This window comes from Mastacembelus armatus, chromosome 11 (genome assembly GCF_900324485.2).
Source record: "Mastacembelus armatus chromosome 11, fMasArm1.2, whole genome shotgun sequence".
NCBI lineage: Eukaryota > Metazoa > Chordata > Actinopteri > Synbranchiformes > Mastacembelidae > Mastacembelus > Mastacembelus armatus.
The window spans coordinates 10,178,802-10,194,958 of NC_046643.1; the positions used below are offsets into that span (position 1 = coordinate 10,178,802).

At 39.2% G+C, this 16,157-nt stretch overlaps 3 protein-coding genes across 11 annotated transcripts in view; all 3 read left to right on the top strand.

Annotated features, from left to right (window-relative positions):
• Positions 1 to 4,436, top strand: part of cdk6 (cyclin dependent kinase 6) — a 29,548-nt gene extending 25,112 nt beyond the window's left edge. The window contains exons 6-8 of the mRNA XM_026300136.1: positions 617 to 667; positions 1,030 to 1,165; positions 1,447 to 4,436. Coding sequence (XP_026155921.1) covers positions 617 to 667; positions 1,030 to 1,165; positions 1,447 to 1,599 — 340 coding nt within the window. The 3' untranslated portion in view covers positions 1,600 to 4,436. The remainder of the gene's footprint in view (positions 1 to 616; positions 668 to 1,029; positions 1,166 to 1,446) is intronic.
• Positions 4,437 to 5,142: 706 nt separating this feature from the next.
• Positions 5,143 to 11,668, top strand: fam133b (family with sequence similarity 133 member B). 8 transcript variants are annotated; one of them, XM_026300140.2, is made up of 12 exons: positions 5,143 to 5,324; positions 6,131 to 6,228; positions 7,173 to 7,251; positions 7,475 to 7,594; positions 7,684 to 7,716; positions 7,901 to 7,972; positions 8,086 to 8,184; positions 8,283 to 8,324; positions 8,650 to 8,733; positions 10,067 to 10,144; positions 10,701 to 10,751; positions 10,950 to 11,668. In XM_026300140.2, the coding sequence occupies exons 1-12, from the start codon at positions 5,301 to 5,303 to the stop codon at positions 11,043 to 11,045; spliced, it is 876 nt and encodes a 291-aa protein (XP_026155925.1). In that variant the 5' UTR covers positions 5,143 to 5,300; the 3' UTR covers positions 11,046 to 11,668. The 8 variants fall into 8 exon arrangements, with proteins under 8 accessions (XP_026155925.1, XP_026155927.1, XP_026155929.1 ...); XM_026300142.2 differs by having other exon boundaries at positions 8,650 to 8,730; XM_026300141.2 differs by having other exon boundaries at positions 5,145 to 5,324; positions 8,286 to 8,324.
• Positions 11,669 to 12,775: 1,107 nt separating this feature from the next.
• LOC113126213 (progranulin-like) lies at positions 12,776 to 15,295 on the top strand. 2 transcript variants are annotated; one of them, XM_026300137.2, is made up of 6 exons: positions 12,776 to 12,937; positions 13,172 to 13,337; positions 13,423 to 13,725; positions 13,874 to 14,047; positions 14,481 to 14,627; positions 14,742 to 15,295. In XM_026300137.2, exons 2-6 carry the CDS (start codon positions 13,182 to 13,184, stop codon positions 14,868 to 14,870), a joined length of 909 nt encoding a protein of 302 aa, XP_026155922.1. In that variant the 5' UTR covers positions 12,776 to 12,937; positions 13,172 to 13,181; the 3' UTR covers positions 14,871 to 15,295. The 2 variants fall into 2 exon arrangements, with proteins under 2 accessions (XP_026155922.1, XP_026155924.1); XM_026300139.1 differs by having other exon boundaries at positions 13,188 to 13,337.
• Positions 15,296 to 16,157: the final 862 nt, after the last annotated feature.

Sequence of the window (16,157 nt, forward strand, 5' to 3'; positions counted from 1 at the left end):
CTACACACATTCACATAGAGAGCAAAAGCAGACACACACAAATCATAAGGGATAAATATGCTTTTTTTTTTTTTTTTTTTTTTTTTTTCTTGCCCCGTGCGGCAGCCGGCAGGCTTGTGTTGACGACTACTGGAATTTGTGCGGGTGCCAGGGCAGGCATGGCTGCCCACGGGCATCCAAGGACAGCCCAAAGCCACAGGAACCACCAGCAGCCCTGCTGCCGTTCTCCTCCCTCCTTTCATCCCTCCTTCATCCCACCCTCCCCTCTTCAGTGGTACTACAAACACTGCTTCACAAGCCTGACTACATGAAATAGAGTTTGTGTGTGTGTGGCTACTTCAAATGTTCACAGCAGAGTCACACATTCCTGTTTGCCTTGAGCCAAAAGCTTATATGTTAGGGCTGTTCGTTCACAGCGCACTGTGGGAGAGTAACATTAGCACTCACATCTGCAGTGGGTCTGGAAGAACAACTTCAATGCTTTACACAACCAAAATGCATTCAAATCTTACTCAGTTTCTACATTTTGTGGAACACAATATATGAAGACACTGACCTGTTTACATGTTTTAGGAGCAGCAGCTAAACTAAACTGTTCTTATCTTCTATTTTTCAGGCCGTTATTTCGAGGAAACTCAGATGTTGATCAGCTGGGAAAGATTTTTGAGTAAGTATTATTTTATTATAGCTTCTGAGGTCCTCTATTTTTGTTTTTTAAAGAATGAACATACAGTCTAGATTAAGGCTTAACTCTTCAGGAAAATCGGTCCAAAGTCAAGTCCAGGAAAATGCTGGAAATATAAATGAAAGGTGTGGAAACACTATTTTATTGTACCTGATATTCTGCATCTGGCCTAGACTTTAGGTCAAGGTGCACATACAACTAATGCACAGCCTGCCAGATTAAGTTATAGTGTTCTGCTTGGATGAATATCATTAGCACCATTTTGCATCTACTCTACTCTTTGTGGAAAACGTTTAGCAAGTGCTTGAATTGGAGAGGCACTGATGCCTGTCGTCATTCTGTAGTGTTGTTGGGGTGCCTTCAGCAGAGGACTGGCCCCAGGAGGTGGCCCTACCACAGAGTGCCTTCACCCCACGACCCCCTAAGCCAATAGAAGACTTGGTTCCAGATATGGATGAGCAAGGACGGGCCCTTTTAATGGTGGGTGACACTTCTCACTGTTTCAAGATTTCAGGTTTTTTTTAATATGTCATTATGTTTATGTTAATATTATGCTTTAGCACTCTGTCCTGACAGTGACCTCTTTGCAAAGACAGTAAAATACCTAAAGGACACTTGGGGTCTCAGTTCATTTCAGATTCTCCATAGAATATTGAAGTTTCTCAAAATGTCCACACCAGGTTCTTCTTTTCAGATTTTTCAGTTGAATTTTACATGAATTGATCATTTCTCACAGTTATCATCTTCTTCTCTCCCTGCAGCAATTCCTCGCCTTCAACCCATCCAGGAGGATATCGGCCTTTGCTGCGCTGAGCCACCCCTATTTTCAAAGTGTGGACAGCCACAGTAGAAGTGTTTATGCAGCCCAGCCAATCCCCAGCAACAAGCCCACTATGGAGGAGAGGACTGCCTGATAGGCCTCCTTCACCCTTAATCATCCCATATAGTGTCTATAAAAAGTATTTCAGCTTACTCTTTTGCAGTCTTATTCATGTTTCATTGTTTTTACAGTGTTGAATCAAAGTGCATTATTTAATCTTTTTTGACACCGATTACAAGATAAATCTTTAAGTGTCAAAGTGAAAACACATCTGTAGAAATCAGTGTAATTCAATTTACAAAAATAGAACATCAAATTGATGATTAAACGGGAATTCACCCTCATAAGTACATCAATTCTGCTATTATTTAGTGTCTAAAAAAAGTTGGTGACAATATTTTTACATGAAATGTCATAGTTAAATGGACTAATGTCATTAAGAGTCATTTGCACAGATCTGATTTCTCATTACCTGTCCAGGGTGTACCCCTGCCTTTCACCCAAAGAGAGCTGGGATAGGCTCCAGCAGATCCCTGTGACCCTGGTTAGGAATAAGCAGGTATAGAGGATGGATGGATGGATGGATGGATGGATGATTTCTCATTGACATTCAAAAGACTTTTTTTTTTAATGATCGGTGTCCAAAAAAAGATTAATCAACTGTGATTCGGTGTTAACTCAAAAATAAAACATGAAATAGACCAAAGAGCCAACACTTTTTATAGTCACTGTACAAAGCTCTAGGAAAGTACTCTGAAATAGAGGGTATAGGTAATGTCCATGAAAAAGACACCAACACTCTCACCCCTTGAACAATGCACAAAAGCTCTCCCTCCATGAACTGATGGATTGTAATTGCTGCTTTTAGGTTGTTAAATGTTGATAATTGACTCCTAACAATGCAAAAAGGCTTGCATCCCTGCTTGACTGGTAGCAGTAGGCGGACAGACTATAGAGGCCATGAAGCAGAGGACTCTTTATGACCAGTGTTTATCCCTGCAAGATCCTTCTCGTCGAGGAAGTTGGACCATACAGGAGCCTGAGTGGACAGCATGGATCTCGCCTGCCTTTGTGCTTACTGTGGGGGTGTATATCGTGCTCTATGGTACAACACACTCCTTAGATGCAACATGTAGTGTGTGCACTACCACTGACATGAGCACACATGTATATGCCTACCTTTTGAAACATTATTGGGCATCACAAGCCAGCCACTCACTGCCATGTCGTGACTCATCATTTCAGTTCAATATGTATTATATTACTGCCGCCTTGAGGATGTCCTGAGTAACTGCAGACCAGTAGCGGGATTCTAATGGTTTCTGCGCTCTTCAAGGAACACAACATAACGGGCTATCGGTGCTGAGACAGTGAAAGAACCTTATAGAAAAGTTCCTGCCATTCACTTGGTGTTTATGACTTGCTTTTAGCTTGAATTATGGGCTTCTATCATTATGAAATACAATTATTTACTATTTGAATGACAGTCATGCACAGGCTTGCAATCGGTGGAGTCCCACCAGCACTATTCAACATGGAAACATTTGGCACAGTTTTGTTCGCCAATATTCTGTATTTAATTTTAATTTTATTGTCAAGTCTTATATTCTTTTTTTTTTTTCATCAAGTTGTTACTTGATATTTTCTAAGATGCTGGGGAATACGAAAACTAATACATCCATTACACCAACTCTTTAGATGATTAGAAAATTTGTGTTGGAATAGTTTGACAATGTAATGAATCTATAAAGGGTAGGTATTGGTACTGTACAGTTTATAGTGCTAAGTACAAGCTATAATGAAAGCTTATGATACATGCATCATCAGCCCATAGATATGTTGTAAAAATGGATAGACGTAGCGTAATGAGGGTCAGTGGAATGTCGTACGGCAGGATTATTTTGTCTGTGGAAAATGTTTAGTGGTTCTGTGGGTGCTTGGTGAATTTCATTTACTTTGGACTGAGAGTGACTAAGAAATTTACAGTGGTTTTTATAATAGAAATGCACAAATATTTTGTGTATAATTTTTTTTTTTGCCTTTATTTTACAGTATGTCATCTTTATTCAAGTTCAGTTTTTACCAGCAAGGAACAAGCAAGTAGCAGAGTTGTATTTTTGTATGTAGTAGTTCTTGCAGAACAGTAACATATTTTAACACTGGTTTACGTTTTCTTAACAGGTAGTGCTGCTAGCGCACCCGAACACACAGACACACACTCTAACTTTCTCAGGTTCTTTTGTATGGATGTCTGAACCTTTCAGGCACAGTTTGCACATCCCTGGCCTACTAACTGACCATATCACAACTCCTTCAGGTTTTCTTTCAAGCTGTTCCATGATCACATCATTGATCATAGTCTACTGTCATTCCTATTTATCAAATATATGTTACTGTAGTCATTACTGTCTGAGGATAACTGCCTGTATGAAGTGTTTTTACAGCAACTTTTAATTGTTAGGTGATCACAATGTAGATCCATGTATAATTATCTGCTTGACTAAACACTGTGTGAATTTTCTATTTGATAATGACCCATAGCCTATTTGGTGGCAGTGGTGCATAGGCCTGCTATGAAAGCTCAGAATACTTTAGGCATAACGTTATACAATAGTACACAAATGATTGCTTTATTCTCATTACACTTGATACAATCACTGTATGCTTTTATTATGAGTTAACCAGTTTGAAATACATTTCAGTCTCTTAAAAATGAATTCCACTGTTAAGCTTTTAAGACTTTCACTGTTTGGAAACCAGCATAGCTTGATCCATCTAAAACCACAAGTCATACACCTGTTCCTGTGTCACATTTGTTTTTAACATTAAATGGAGACTAGGAAGAATACAATCATGGCATTATGTGTATTAATACAGGCATTTGTGTCACATTGTGTTGCACCAGTTGAATAAAAAGCAGCTTTTTATGGATGTTGTTTTGAATACTTTGCCTAATGCCACACAGTCCTAATAACTTGCTTCTACTTCATACCAGCACAAAAACACATTTTTAAATAAATAAATATTTTTGTATCATTAAGTTTGTCTTATCAGTCTGTTTACCAATCTTGCTCCACTGTGAACGACTAGAGCCAATAAACTAGAAAATTGTTGGCTTGTTGGCTGCAGAAGAAAGGTTGAGTTAAACTGCGTCCCTGGTTTGAATTACCTAACCCAGTTGAAATATCCAGGAAGTATAAACCTCACTGATACAGTTTTTAATTGAAGAAGCAGCAGATTAGCATTGGAATGGGAAAAAGCATGGGAAAGGATGTAGCAGGTAACATATATGAATGAATGTAAAGCAGCCTTTCATTTAGGGTTTGGATGGAGTTTCTATATAAGTGGATGGATGAGTAAGAAGCTTTCTAGCTTTCCAGCTCAATGCTAATCTACAAATCTAACTCGTGCAAAAAATGGTGTATCAAGAGTGAAAATTGTGGCGGTGAAGGCGAGTTAGAGAGAAAACTTTTAGACAAATCTAACAGTTTATCCCACTGTAGAGAAACCAACGTGTTTTCTCGTTGTCTGCACTTTTGACGAAGAATTTAGGGGCTGCGGAAAAAAGGAGTAGTTGTAATTAATAAACATCTCCAGACGGTGGCAGTAATGAAACAGTTGCAGCACAACCTCGAAGAAGAAGAAGAAGGAGACGCGTATTTGCGCCGGAGGAGCTGAACTAGTAGGGTCTGTCAGCGTCCATTATCCCAGTCTGTTGTGGCTAGGCTAATGTTAGCAAGGTAACACTAATGGTGATTCTCTCTGTTGGACGTTTCTCCTTATTAATAACTCGACATGGGAAAGCGAGACAATCGAGTGGTGAGTTGTGCTATATAGTTAGGGTAAACCATTGTTCGTAGTTTGATAAGCTAGCGAGGCTAAAAACAAACAACCTAGCATTAGCAAAGCATACGCTAAGCCTAGCATTAGCGTATGCTTTGCTAATTCTAGGCCTATGGGGCTGTGCTATGTTAAGACACGTTAACACAGTTCTGTTGGAAATGCAGCAAAACGTCGCTTAAATGCTGCAACCTTGGTTAGGTTTTAAGAGCGTGGTGCGCCTCATAGCTCGTTAACGTTACCACAGCTAACCTAGCTTAGCTAACTAGCTGCGCAAAGCTCGCACCATCCTGCTTAGCGTTTTGACGTGGGGATGTTGCGCAGAGACTGAGTTACTTATTGAGTCTAACAGCCCTGAAACACTACTACCCACCTCCTGGTTGAACTAAAAACAGTAGGCAGACAACGAGATAAGCTAATATTTGTATTGGTGATAGCGCCTTGTTGCTTTGCGTTGTTGCCCATAAGGTTATGTTGTCCTGCTGAATTTGTATCAGGTTTTTAAGTAAATGTCTGGACAATTTACCTGTTGGCGCATATTTTACTGTTAGGTGCGCTTCTTTGGCAGTCCTAGGCAGTAACTCCACCCGCTGAGGTCTAAAACCGCAGCTAAAGGTGAAAGTTCATGTTCAGTTTTGGTTGAATCTGTTTTAGGGAACATGTGGTGCTGTAGATCTGTATTACAGTGTACTGTTAAACCACGGTGCCTCATGCGCTGACATGTTAGTGGATTTCAGTACTCTCCATAGTAAACATGTTAATGCCTTCCTGTGTTTTGTGTTCAGGCTTATATTAATCCCATTGCGGCTGCACGAGCCAGAGGTCCAGTACAGAACTCTGGACCAACCATTCAGGATTATTTAAGCAGACCTCGACCAACATGGTAAGCAACAGACCTCTACAGTGGCATACTTTGACATAAGATAAAATCTGACAGGTGACTCTCTCTCAGTTGCAGTTCTTTTGTTCCCTTTGTTTTTTTTTTTGCATGTCATTTTTTACAGTTTTATGTAGCTTTTTAAGACCCTAATGTGCAGTTTACTTGTTCATGGTCCTCAGAGGCCCCTCGCTACAGATTGCTTCAACCAGATCCCGTGTAATGGGATTAGACACAGTTGTTTCCAAAAACACAAACACTGCACAACTTCGGAGGAGCTGTGAAAGCTGTGAAAAGAGCAGAATTTTTGGTTAATCTAGAAAGATCTTCTAAAATGATCTGAATAAAATTAGAAGTGGTGATGAGTTAATATCATAGGTATTTTGAGTTTTATTATTCATGCAGCCTATGAAAATAAAGAAAAGTACTCATAGCGTGTGGTATCATTGTGTGTAGAGAAAGAAAAGAAGAGTGTTGCCTGTGGAGATGATGAAGGAAATAATTGCCAGGCATTTTCTATACTGTATTTAACACATATACCTCAAATCCTGTCTCCCTACTGATCTTAACCACAAGGTGGCACATTTAATTGTGCCAGGCAGATCTCATGATCTGCTGCACACAACTGCCAGGCTTAAAGTTACCCCTGGATTTTGCAAAGAGCAAAGCATTTTCAGCTCAGTTAAAAACTAAAGGACATATAAAGAACCTATGTCTGGAAACACAATATTAGTTAAGTTTCTTAAATTGTTTAGATTTGATTATAATAGGAACTATTTAAACAGCAGAACTGTCACTGTAAATTCCTGTTAACTGGCAGATCAGTTTTAAAAAGTGTTGATGAAGCACTTGTTTAGTTTTGGTAGAGGAAATCCTTCAGACAAATCCTCCTACAGACAGCTCTGCGTTATAAGTTGTGTTTTAACAGACCTATTGTTTTCCTAATTTAGGGAGGAGTTAAAGGAGCAGCTCGAGAAGAAGAAGAAGGGCTCTCGGGCCCTGGCTGATTTTGAGGACAAAATGAATGAGGCATGTTTGTATCATATAGACTTGATATATTCACCTGTAATCATATGTTCTTTTCACATTATATAATCCCAGCTTTGAGAGTAAAGAGTAAAAGTGACACACACAGTTATGTATGGAAGCAGTCCCAATTATACTGTGAAACTCTTTGGATTACAGCAGGGCTGCATTTAGAGGAAAATATAGAAAGCTGAATGTTTTTTTAATAGAAATTTCCTGTGTTTAGAAATGGAAGAAAGAACTGGCAAAGAACCGAGAGAAGTTGTTAGGTGGAAGTGAGAAAGACAAAGAGAGAGACAAAAAGTCAACAGACAAGGAGAAAGAGGAGAAGAAAGACAAAAAGGAGGTATGATCTTAAACTTTTTTTTTATCAGACATTTGACTGAGCACAGTCTTAAAGCTCGTTACTCACTTTGGCTTTTTATTTGTTTTTAGAAAAAGAAGAAAGAAAAGAAGAAATCCAGCAGGGTGAGGAGAGACGACCAGCATTTCGATGGCTCACTGCCAAAATACTGCCACACGTACACACACATACACTGGCTGTCCTCTGAGTTTGTCTCTTATTGAATCCATTTATCACAGTATTTCATTTTCTAAACAAGTGAGTAACGTTAAGTCTAATGAACCCTGCTTTCATTGTGTTTTGGTCAAGCATTCTTCATCTTCCTCCTCCTCATCGAGTTCTGATTCCTCCAGCAGCTCGTCCTCAGAATCTGAAGATGAAGTAAGTCATTACAGACTTTAACTGATACTTATCAACTCTTAAAGGCAAAAAAGGACTTAGTGACTCTAAAACTGCATTTTAGAAGCATGACACTCTGGCATTTGTGTGTACAGGATGAAAAGAAGAATGTAAAGAAGAAGCGTAAGAGAAAGAAGTCATTGGCCAGGAGAGCATCAGACAGCTCAGAGGAAGAATCAGATGCGGAAAGCAAGGTTTTTCTGTTTTTATAGTATTAACTTCCTGCATTATCGTACACTTATTTCAGGTTGTTTACAATTCCAAAATCTAATCTAAATGTTTTATTTCCAAGAAGAAAAAGAAGCGAATCAAAGAAGAAGGGGACAAAGATAAGGTAATTTAGTCTCATTTAATAGCTCCCATTTTGATGACAGTGACAGTTTTGCAGACCTTGTGTGTGTTTACACATGATGTCCTGCTTACATGATGTCCTGCTTACATGATGTCCTGCTTACATGATGTCCTGCTTACATGATGTCCTGCTTACATGATGTCCTGCTTACATGATGTCCTGCTTACATGATGTCCTGCTTACATGATGTCCTGCTTACATGATGTCCTGCTTACATGATGTCCTGCTTACATGATGTCTTGTTTTTGTTGTCCCATACGGTTTTGAGTTCAGGTGTAAACTGGGATGTAAATCTTGTTCTCCTCAGGATGACAAAAGCCGCAGAAGAAAAAAGCGAAGTTATAAAGACTCATCTTCAGAGTCGTCTGTAGGCTCTGAGGGAGATGAGGTAGTAAGTATTATTTGATAGCTAAAGGGGAAATGGCCCATAGATAGGACAGTCATTTACTGAAACACTGGAAATTTCTTTCTCTTCCTGTGTTTTTCAAATATTCTTTTGTAACAAGTATGCCAGTAGTTCCATGTGCCACAAATAAACAAATTAATAGAAAATTCCTTACACAAATCAATAATTAAGCCATTGCCTGCCATCTGTCTCCGTTCATCTTTTACCTCTTTGTTCCTCTTTTTATTCAAATTTGGGGCAAAGAATCTTCATTTGTTGCAAAATATACCAGGATGTTTTTTTTTGTTTTTGCAGCCTTTTTTCATATTTGTCAACTGCAGCCTTCAAAGATATACTCTAAAGAGAGCCTTATTTTTACAGTCTTAATTTTAAGCAAGGTCCAAAAATTTAAAAAATGAAAATTATAGTCTTTTAATTAATAGAGCGTGTTAATGGTCTGTTTTTGTTATCTACTGTTTTTGATGCACCACTACTGACTTGTGACCAGCGTATGTTTTGAAAGAGGAACAGAAAGCCCATGTCAGCTCTCGGTCACAAATAGTCTCAGTGGTATGCCTAAGGCAGGGGTGGCCAATCCTGGTCCTCGAAGGCCACTGTCCTGCTTGATTTCCAAATGTCCCTGCTCTACCCACTGCTGATTACCCGGGATCAGGTGTGTTCAGCCTAGGCATGAGCATGTCTTACAAGTTGGATGTAATTCCTCCTCCAAGCTGTGGCCGTTTGAATGTTTTCAGTACCGTCTTCGGGGGAAAAGTTCAGCTATCCTACACACAGGTGACTCTATGACTGCTCGCATCAGCCAACCGGAGGGGGTGGAGTAGTGTGTCTCGTTACGCTCTTAGCTGCACACAACCTGAGAGATTCCTGCACTTTCCATCTTTGACTACACATTAAAAACCTACCTACCACAGGAACAGGATAACGGAAAATTTTTGTGGTTTTGAAACCGTGACTTTTCAAAACCAGGGTATACCTTGAAACTGGTAATCGGCCCATGCCTAGGCTGAACACACCTGATCCAGGTAATGAGCAGTGGGTAGTGCAGGGATAGTTGGAAAACAAGCAGGACTCTAGAGGACCTGGATGGAGCACCCCTGACCTAAGGGGAATGAGGCATTGTATCGTCAGGGTTTTGTGGACCTTAGTCCTTCTTCTAGACTCCCTGACAAGCCAAGTCAACCTCAAAGCTAAAGCATAAGTAAGAAAAATACAAACCTGTAGTAAATCTCCCTGTGTACCTAGAAAAACAACAGGCTCAGGGCAGACATTCCACATTGATGTAAGGCTGTAGATTAATCTCTACTTGTCATTGTTACAGCAGGCTGTCTGCAGTGTAGTTCTATACACTGAACTGCTAAATCATAGACTCACACACTTACCACCACCAATGCCTAAGTTAAGTTTCTGTTTTATTTCTCCTCAAACACTCATCTGTCACTTCTCTCTCACTTTTTATGTTGAGTCGGTTTAATTGTATTTAAATGACAGTATCATTTAATTACATGTTTTTATCTCTTCATAAAACTCCTGTTTACCAAAGTCTGGCACTGTTTGACCCATGTTTAACTAAAATCCAGATGATTGTTTAACTCATGTTAGTTGTCATTAGTTTAACTTTTGGTCTTATTATGTATTGGTGCATACTCATTGCATTGTGAAAAACATATGATCAGTTTTTAATTTAGGGTCATAAGTGCATCCTATTCCCACAGTGGCCATAAATTGGGCTTTTGTTACCCAGTTTTCTCAACAGTTTAGAAGAAAGCAGTTGGATCCAGAAACCTTATGAATTTGGTCAGGTGTAGAAATGTTTGGTTAACTTAACTGCTCTTGCAGATGATTGTAAGAACCGTTATTGCAAAAATGATGTTACCTAACCGACTTTTTAGATTTGGTTGTAGTGTAAGACTTCCCTCTTTCCATGGTCTTATTTGAACCGTTTCCTCCTATAGGCTGAAGCCAAGAAGAAAAAGAGAAGTAGTGAGGAAAAGGAGAAAATCACAGTGAGTTTGTATTTGATTTCTTTTTAAAGAAAGAATGTATTAAGTACAAAATAAAGCCTGTATGAGCTGTGGGAGTGTCACTAAAATATACTTGTACCTTTTATCACTGCACTCTACAAAAACACTTGATAATGCCGCTGTGAAATGAAGGTTGTGTTTAAATGAAAGTGCTAAATGTATATTATCTACCATTTTTAGGACAAATCCAAGAAAAAGAGGAAAAAGAAGCACAAGAAACACAGCAGAAAAAAGAAAAAGAAGGCAGCCTCTCAGTCAGACTCGGAGCTCGACTAACAACCATGGCTCTATGGTCTCCTCGTCCTCTCGACTGTTCGCTAGTAGTGTTATTTTTGCCTTTGACTACCAAAACTTTTCCCCTCCAGCTCTCATCACACTTGATCCAAGGAGACCTATAGTGTTTTACCGCTGGGGTGGTGAGAGTGATGTGAAATCCAGGGAGGTATCCATCTCTCTAAGTGGCAACTACCGGTACATATCTTTTGACTTTTATCACACTGCTTTTTGTAGATGATTGATCTTCGAGTTACACTCGACAAGACTTAAGTGAGTTCCACTTTTTTTTTTTTTTTTCCCCCCTCCTTTCCTTACTGGAAGATTTCTGAGTGACTGATGCTCTTTCACCTTCAGTATGCTGTCCCTTAAGGAGTTACTCCCTCTGCTTCGTACATGACATCTTGCATTTCTGGTTGCTAGATGAGGCTGTTATGCTAGTGCCTGTGTCATGCATGTAGACCTGATGTCTCACCAGCCTCATATTGAAGTTGGACTTGTGATATGAAATGTACATTACACAGCATTTATACAAGGGATAATTGTTCACTTAGATGAGTTGTTACACTGCAGTGTAAATGTAAAAATATTAGGAATTCATTAATAAAATATTGTTTTAGCCTTTACTGATTGTACTTAGTTACAACCTTCACTGCAAGAATTTCTTTGGCATGTACATAACAAAAATCACAATCACATTCACATAGTCCAGCTACAATCACCAACTGTGTTCACGTTTACTGTTACCCTGCCCACTTCTTATATCAAACTCAATAGCCGAGTCTTTCCTAATCCTGTTTTGGCTGCAGTACAACACACACTGTAGGTGTAAACCTCAAACTTACAGCTATTGCAGTTTGTTTTTATAGTTTCACACTATAATCTACCCTTAACTGCAGCATGTCATACTAAGGTTGAAATTTATACAAGAGGTTCTTAGAAACATTTGCTTTAATGCATTATCAGCCAGTACTCAACAATCCTACCAACATGACAATACATATGTAGGTATTTGTGACTGGAGAGTGGTCTAAAAGTTTGGATAATACTAATACTATAATACAAATACATGCAAGTAAATGTTTTGCAATGAAAATATACAGATTGACCTCATTCAGGTTATGTCATTAAATGTTATTTATTATTACACACAAACATTAAATATTGTGTTCTAGCCTCATGAGCATTGTATCCAACCTTGCAAGCTCAGCATATGTTTTGAATAAACTCTTAATCTTAAAAGTACTTACTGTAACTGAGATGTAGCAGAGTAAAAAGTACAGTATTTTTAAAATGTAGAATTTGGATAAAGCAGACCTTAAATGTGTGCTACAGTACAATACATTGGGAATTAGAGAAGGAAGTGGAGTGTAATTATCAAACTGCTGTATGTAAAATAATTTCAGAAAACTTTCAAAGCTGATTTAGCATGAGGTTTGAAAATATTTAGCCTATATATTCCTTTCAAAAATAAAAACCAGTTACTCTTAGCATCAGTGGTTTTGCATGGGACCTAACTGGTGAGTCTTGTGATTGAAGCTGTAATAGTACCAAAGGTTAATGTCAGCTTGTATGTCCCTTCATCTTCATCCCTGAGGATGTGTGTGTACGTGCCTGTGTGTGTGTACACGTGGGCGTTTGCAATCTCAAAATGATTACTCAAACTCCCCTTAAAAAAAGTCCCAAGTATGGCCACTGGGTTTGATCCGGTTCCAGAAATCTTTCCTGTCCTGATGTGACAGTTGCGGGACACACGGGTTGTGATATGAAGTTTAGCCAGATTGTTGTCGGTGGGAGGGTCTGAGCTGCCAATATAAACAGCTGTGTGTGTCTGGGGCTCTGAGGAAGCGTGAGACGCATGCCAGGAAGTTGTTTAATCTCTTCAGTGGCAGAAGGTAAGCGGTTAAAAAAAACTGCAAAACTGTGTCATGACCTTTTTCCCCCTTGTATGTGATTTAGTGATGTAGCGCTTGAATAAACAGCTTCCCAATATTGTTCAGTGAGGTTTTAAGGGGAAAAAATCTTTTAGTTCAGCTACAATGAAACTGAAAGTTACAGCAACAACACGCAGACGAAAGATTTAGGAAGTGATTTTCTTGTTTGCAAGATTTTTTTTTTTTGTCAAACAGCGTTTCATTTATGCAGATGTTCAGGATCAGCCTGTGCCTGTTGGTGGGAGTCCTAGTGTGGGACTTCGCATCATGCTCCGTCAAGTGTCCCGATGGGAAGACCTGCTCTGATTCCTCCACCTGCTGTAAATCTAACCATGGATATAGTTGCTGTCTGTATCCAAAAGTAAGTCAGATGAATCGGTACGTTAAACGACTCGACCTGAACAGCTGATCTCTTTGCCTAAAGCCTTGTTGATGTGTGCCTGCAGGCCGTCTGCTGCTCGGATCTGGTCCACTGCTGCCCTTCAGGATTTCGCTGTAACTTAGACACCCAGATGTGCGATAAGGTAAACGAGCCGTGGATGAGGGTGCCCATGGTGAAGAAAGAGGCTGCAGAGGAATCAAGCGCCGTCATCCCACCTGAATCTCCCGGTCAGGAGCTCGAAAGCAATCATGTCCCAGAGGAGGAGAAGAGTTCAGTTGTCTTCTGTGACTTCGACCATTATTGCCCTTCCAGCACTACCTGCTGCAAACACCCCACAGGCACCTGGTTCTGTTGCCCTCACTATCCCGTGAGTTACACTTTTGAGCGATAACGCGTCCGTGAATTTAAATTCATTTTATCTGCTGTTGTTACGACACTAATTTACAGTTTGCAACGCCAATTTTGCATTTCTCTTTATTTTTTCTTGATCGTTGCATAAAATGCGTGTCTTTCAGGGCCGCTGTTGTCTGGATGGCTTCCACTGTTGTCCATTTGGCTACGATTGTGATCTCACTTATACATTCTGTTTGAAGGGAGACCTGAGGTTTCCTTTCACCCCCAAACAAGCTCTGTCTTCAGTCCCCGCCTCTCTCGTTTCCACTTTGGAAGACAAACCCAGCTTCAAGGAGGTACGACAGGTCATGTTGTATTTATGTTTCCATATGTACTGCATCCAGGGGTTATTTTTCAGAATGATAATCAAGCATCAATATAAGCATATATTGATCGATCAATCAAGCATACATATATATATATTATTTTTACCCTAAGGGATTGACATTGTCATACTATTGGTTATTTTACATTTCATGTTTTTTATTGCTTATGCTTTTCTGAGTAGTTTGAAGCTAAATCACAGCAAATTACAGCTTGTTTCTGCTGCCCCTTGGTGGCCAAAAAGATGTTAATATCAGTTTAACTTCGTCAATTAGTTACTCATGAATGTTTAATATTAGAGAAATACTTATATGAAATACACGTGTGTGTGTGTGTTTACGTGTGTATTTCCTTTTTTAAAATGTGGATATAGAGTATAACAGTCAGTTTGTACTGACTTTTCAGACACCTATGACAGCTCTAACAGAGGCCAGTGGTGGCGCTCCAGAGGCTGGAGTCATTCGCTGTGATTCCAAGTCTTACTGCTCACCAGGGACAACTTGCTGCAAGGGACAATCCACAGGCCAGTGGAACTGCTGTCCCTACCCATTGGTATGGATTATTCTTATGAACATAAACTAATAAATATATGTACTTATCATCTTTTACTGCAGTAATTTAGTAGTCAATATTTTGTCCTAACAACAAATCTTGGACCAATTTCAGGGTCAGTGTTGTGCAGATGGTCGGCACTGCTGTGAGTATGGATATGCCTGTGACCCCTCATCCCTGTCATGCAGGCGATGGTACTCCCAGGTCCCCTCAGGAGCACAGGAAGATGCCAAAACAGACTGAAGACATGTTGTTAAAGTGTGCTATGGCAGTTCTTTTTTTTATCATTTTGGTGAGATGAAACTCAAATAATCAATCAAAAGACAGTACTATGGATCAATAATCTGCTCATCACATGATTGTCTTATTCATTGTCTATTGTTGTTCAGATGAATGGTACTGTATATTCACTTATTACAAAAAATGGAATGGGAACATACATATTCATCGCATCTTAATATTTTTCATCTAGCTTAGCAACATTTCCTGCACCACCATCCTTATTCCCATTCAACATCCTCATTGTTAGAATAAAGTCAGCAATGCACTGGAATAGTGAATATGGTGAAGATGCTGATTATTTTGGAAACATCCATCTAGTGGTGAACTTAATACGTTTCTATTCACTTTCTATAATTTCTAGCAGAGAATAAACATGCCTATAATGACTTGTGAGTGATATATTATTTTTATACTCTGTTATATGCGGATGGGTCGATTACCCAACTTCTAAAACTTACATTATAAACTCGTCACAAGAATTTTATTTTGAAAAGAATAAACGGAAAATGCATTTTTACTCGGCACTTGCTCACTTCCGCTGGTGGTCCGACAGGTGTGGTTCCGGGTGAAACAGGAGTGTAGTGATGTTGGAAAGCTGGATCACATCGGAGAACTAATCGTGTTTATAATTGCTGCTTTTGAAAAAAACAAACAAAAAAAAAAAACAATGTCGGGTTATGAGGAACAGTTTTCCCGTTTGAAGGAAGAAAGCGACCGTCATTTTACTGAGTTCCTTGATTCTCAGTTTACATTAGAAACTTAGTTTAGTTAGGACAATGACGTAACTGTAACAGCGGCAGCCATTCAAGTGTCTTTTGCCACTAGAAAAACAACTACATGTCAAACATGAGCAGTGGTATGAAGTAAAAACCGGAATAAAACAGTGACACACCAAAAACCACCTGAATCCATAATGAAGTTCAGCAGTTATGCATAGAAAAATTGTAGCATTTATAATTCACAGGAAAATGTTATCCAGCCCACACATTACACCAATAAAGCACAACAGTAACAGTTATTAAAGTTGCTCAGCACATTTTAAAGTTTTTACATGAGAATGCAGAGAATATTTTAGCTTGTCAGTGAAATGGAAAAAAAGAAAACTAAAGATTGATGAATTTCATTTAGTTTAGCTTTAGTTTCAGGGTCCTGGTATTATTGTGTCATCATATTATGGCTTACTGGGACACTTGACCTGTACAGAATTTATGCTATTAGTAATGCCTGTGCTTTTTTGGCTGTAGTGGA

Coding starts and splice junctions, on each gene's coding strand:
- fam133b (XM_026300140.2), top strand. CDS start 5,301: ATGGGAAAGCGAGACAATCGAGTG. Junction 8,325..8,649: donor AAGAAGGGGACAAAGATAAG/GTAATTTAGTCT, acceptor TGTTCTCCTCAG/GATGACAAAAGCCGCAGAAG. Junction 10,145..10,700: donor TACCACCACCAATGCCTAAG/TTAAGTTTCTGT, acceptor TTCCTCCTATAG/GCTGAAGCCAAGAAGAAAAA.
- LOC113126213 (XM_026300137.2), top strand. CDS start 13,182: ATGCAGATGTTCAGGATCAGCCTGTGCCTGTTGGTGGGAGTCCTAGTG. Junction 13,338..13,422: donor GTTGCTGTCTGTATCCAAAA/GTAAGTCAGATG, acceptor GTGTGCCTGCAG/GCCGTCTGCTGCTCGGATCT. Junction 14,048..14,480: donor ACAAACCCAGCTTCAAGGAG/GTACGACAGGTC, acceptor CTGACTTTTCAG/ACACCTATGACAGCTCTAAC.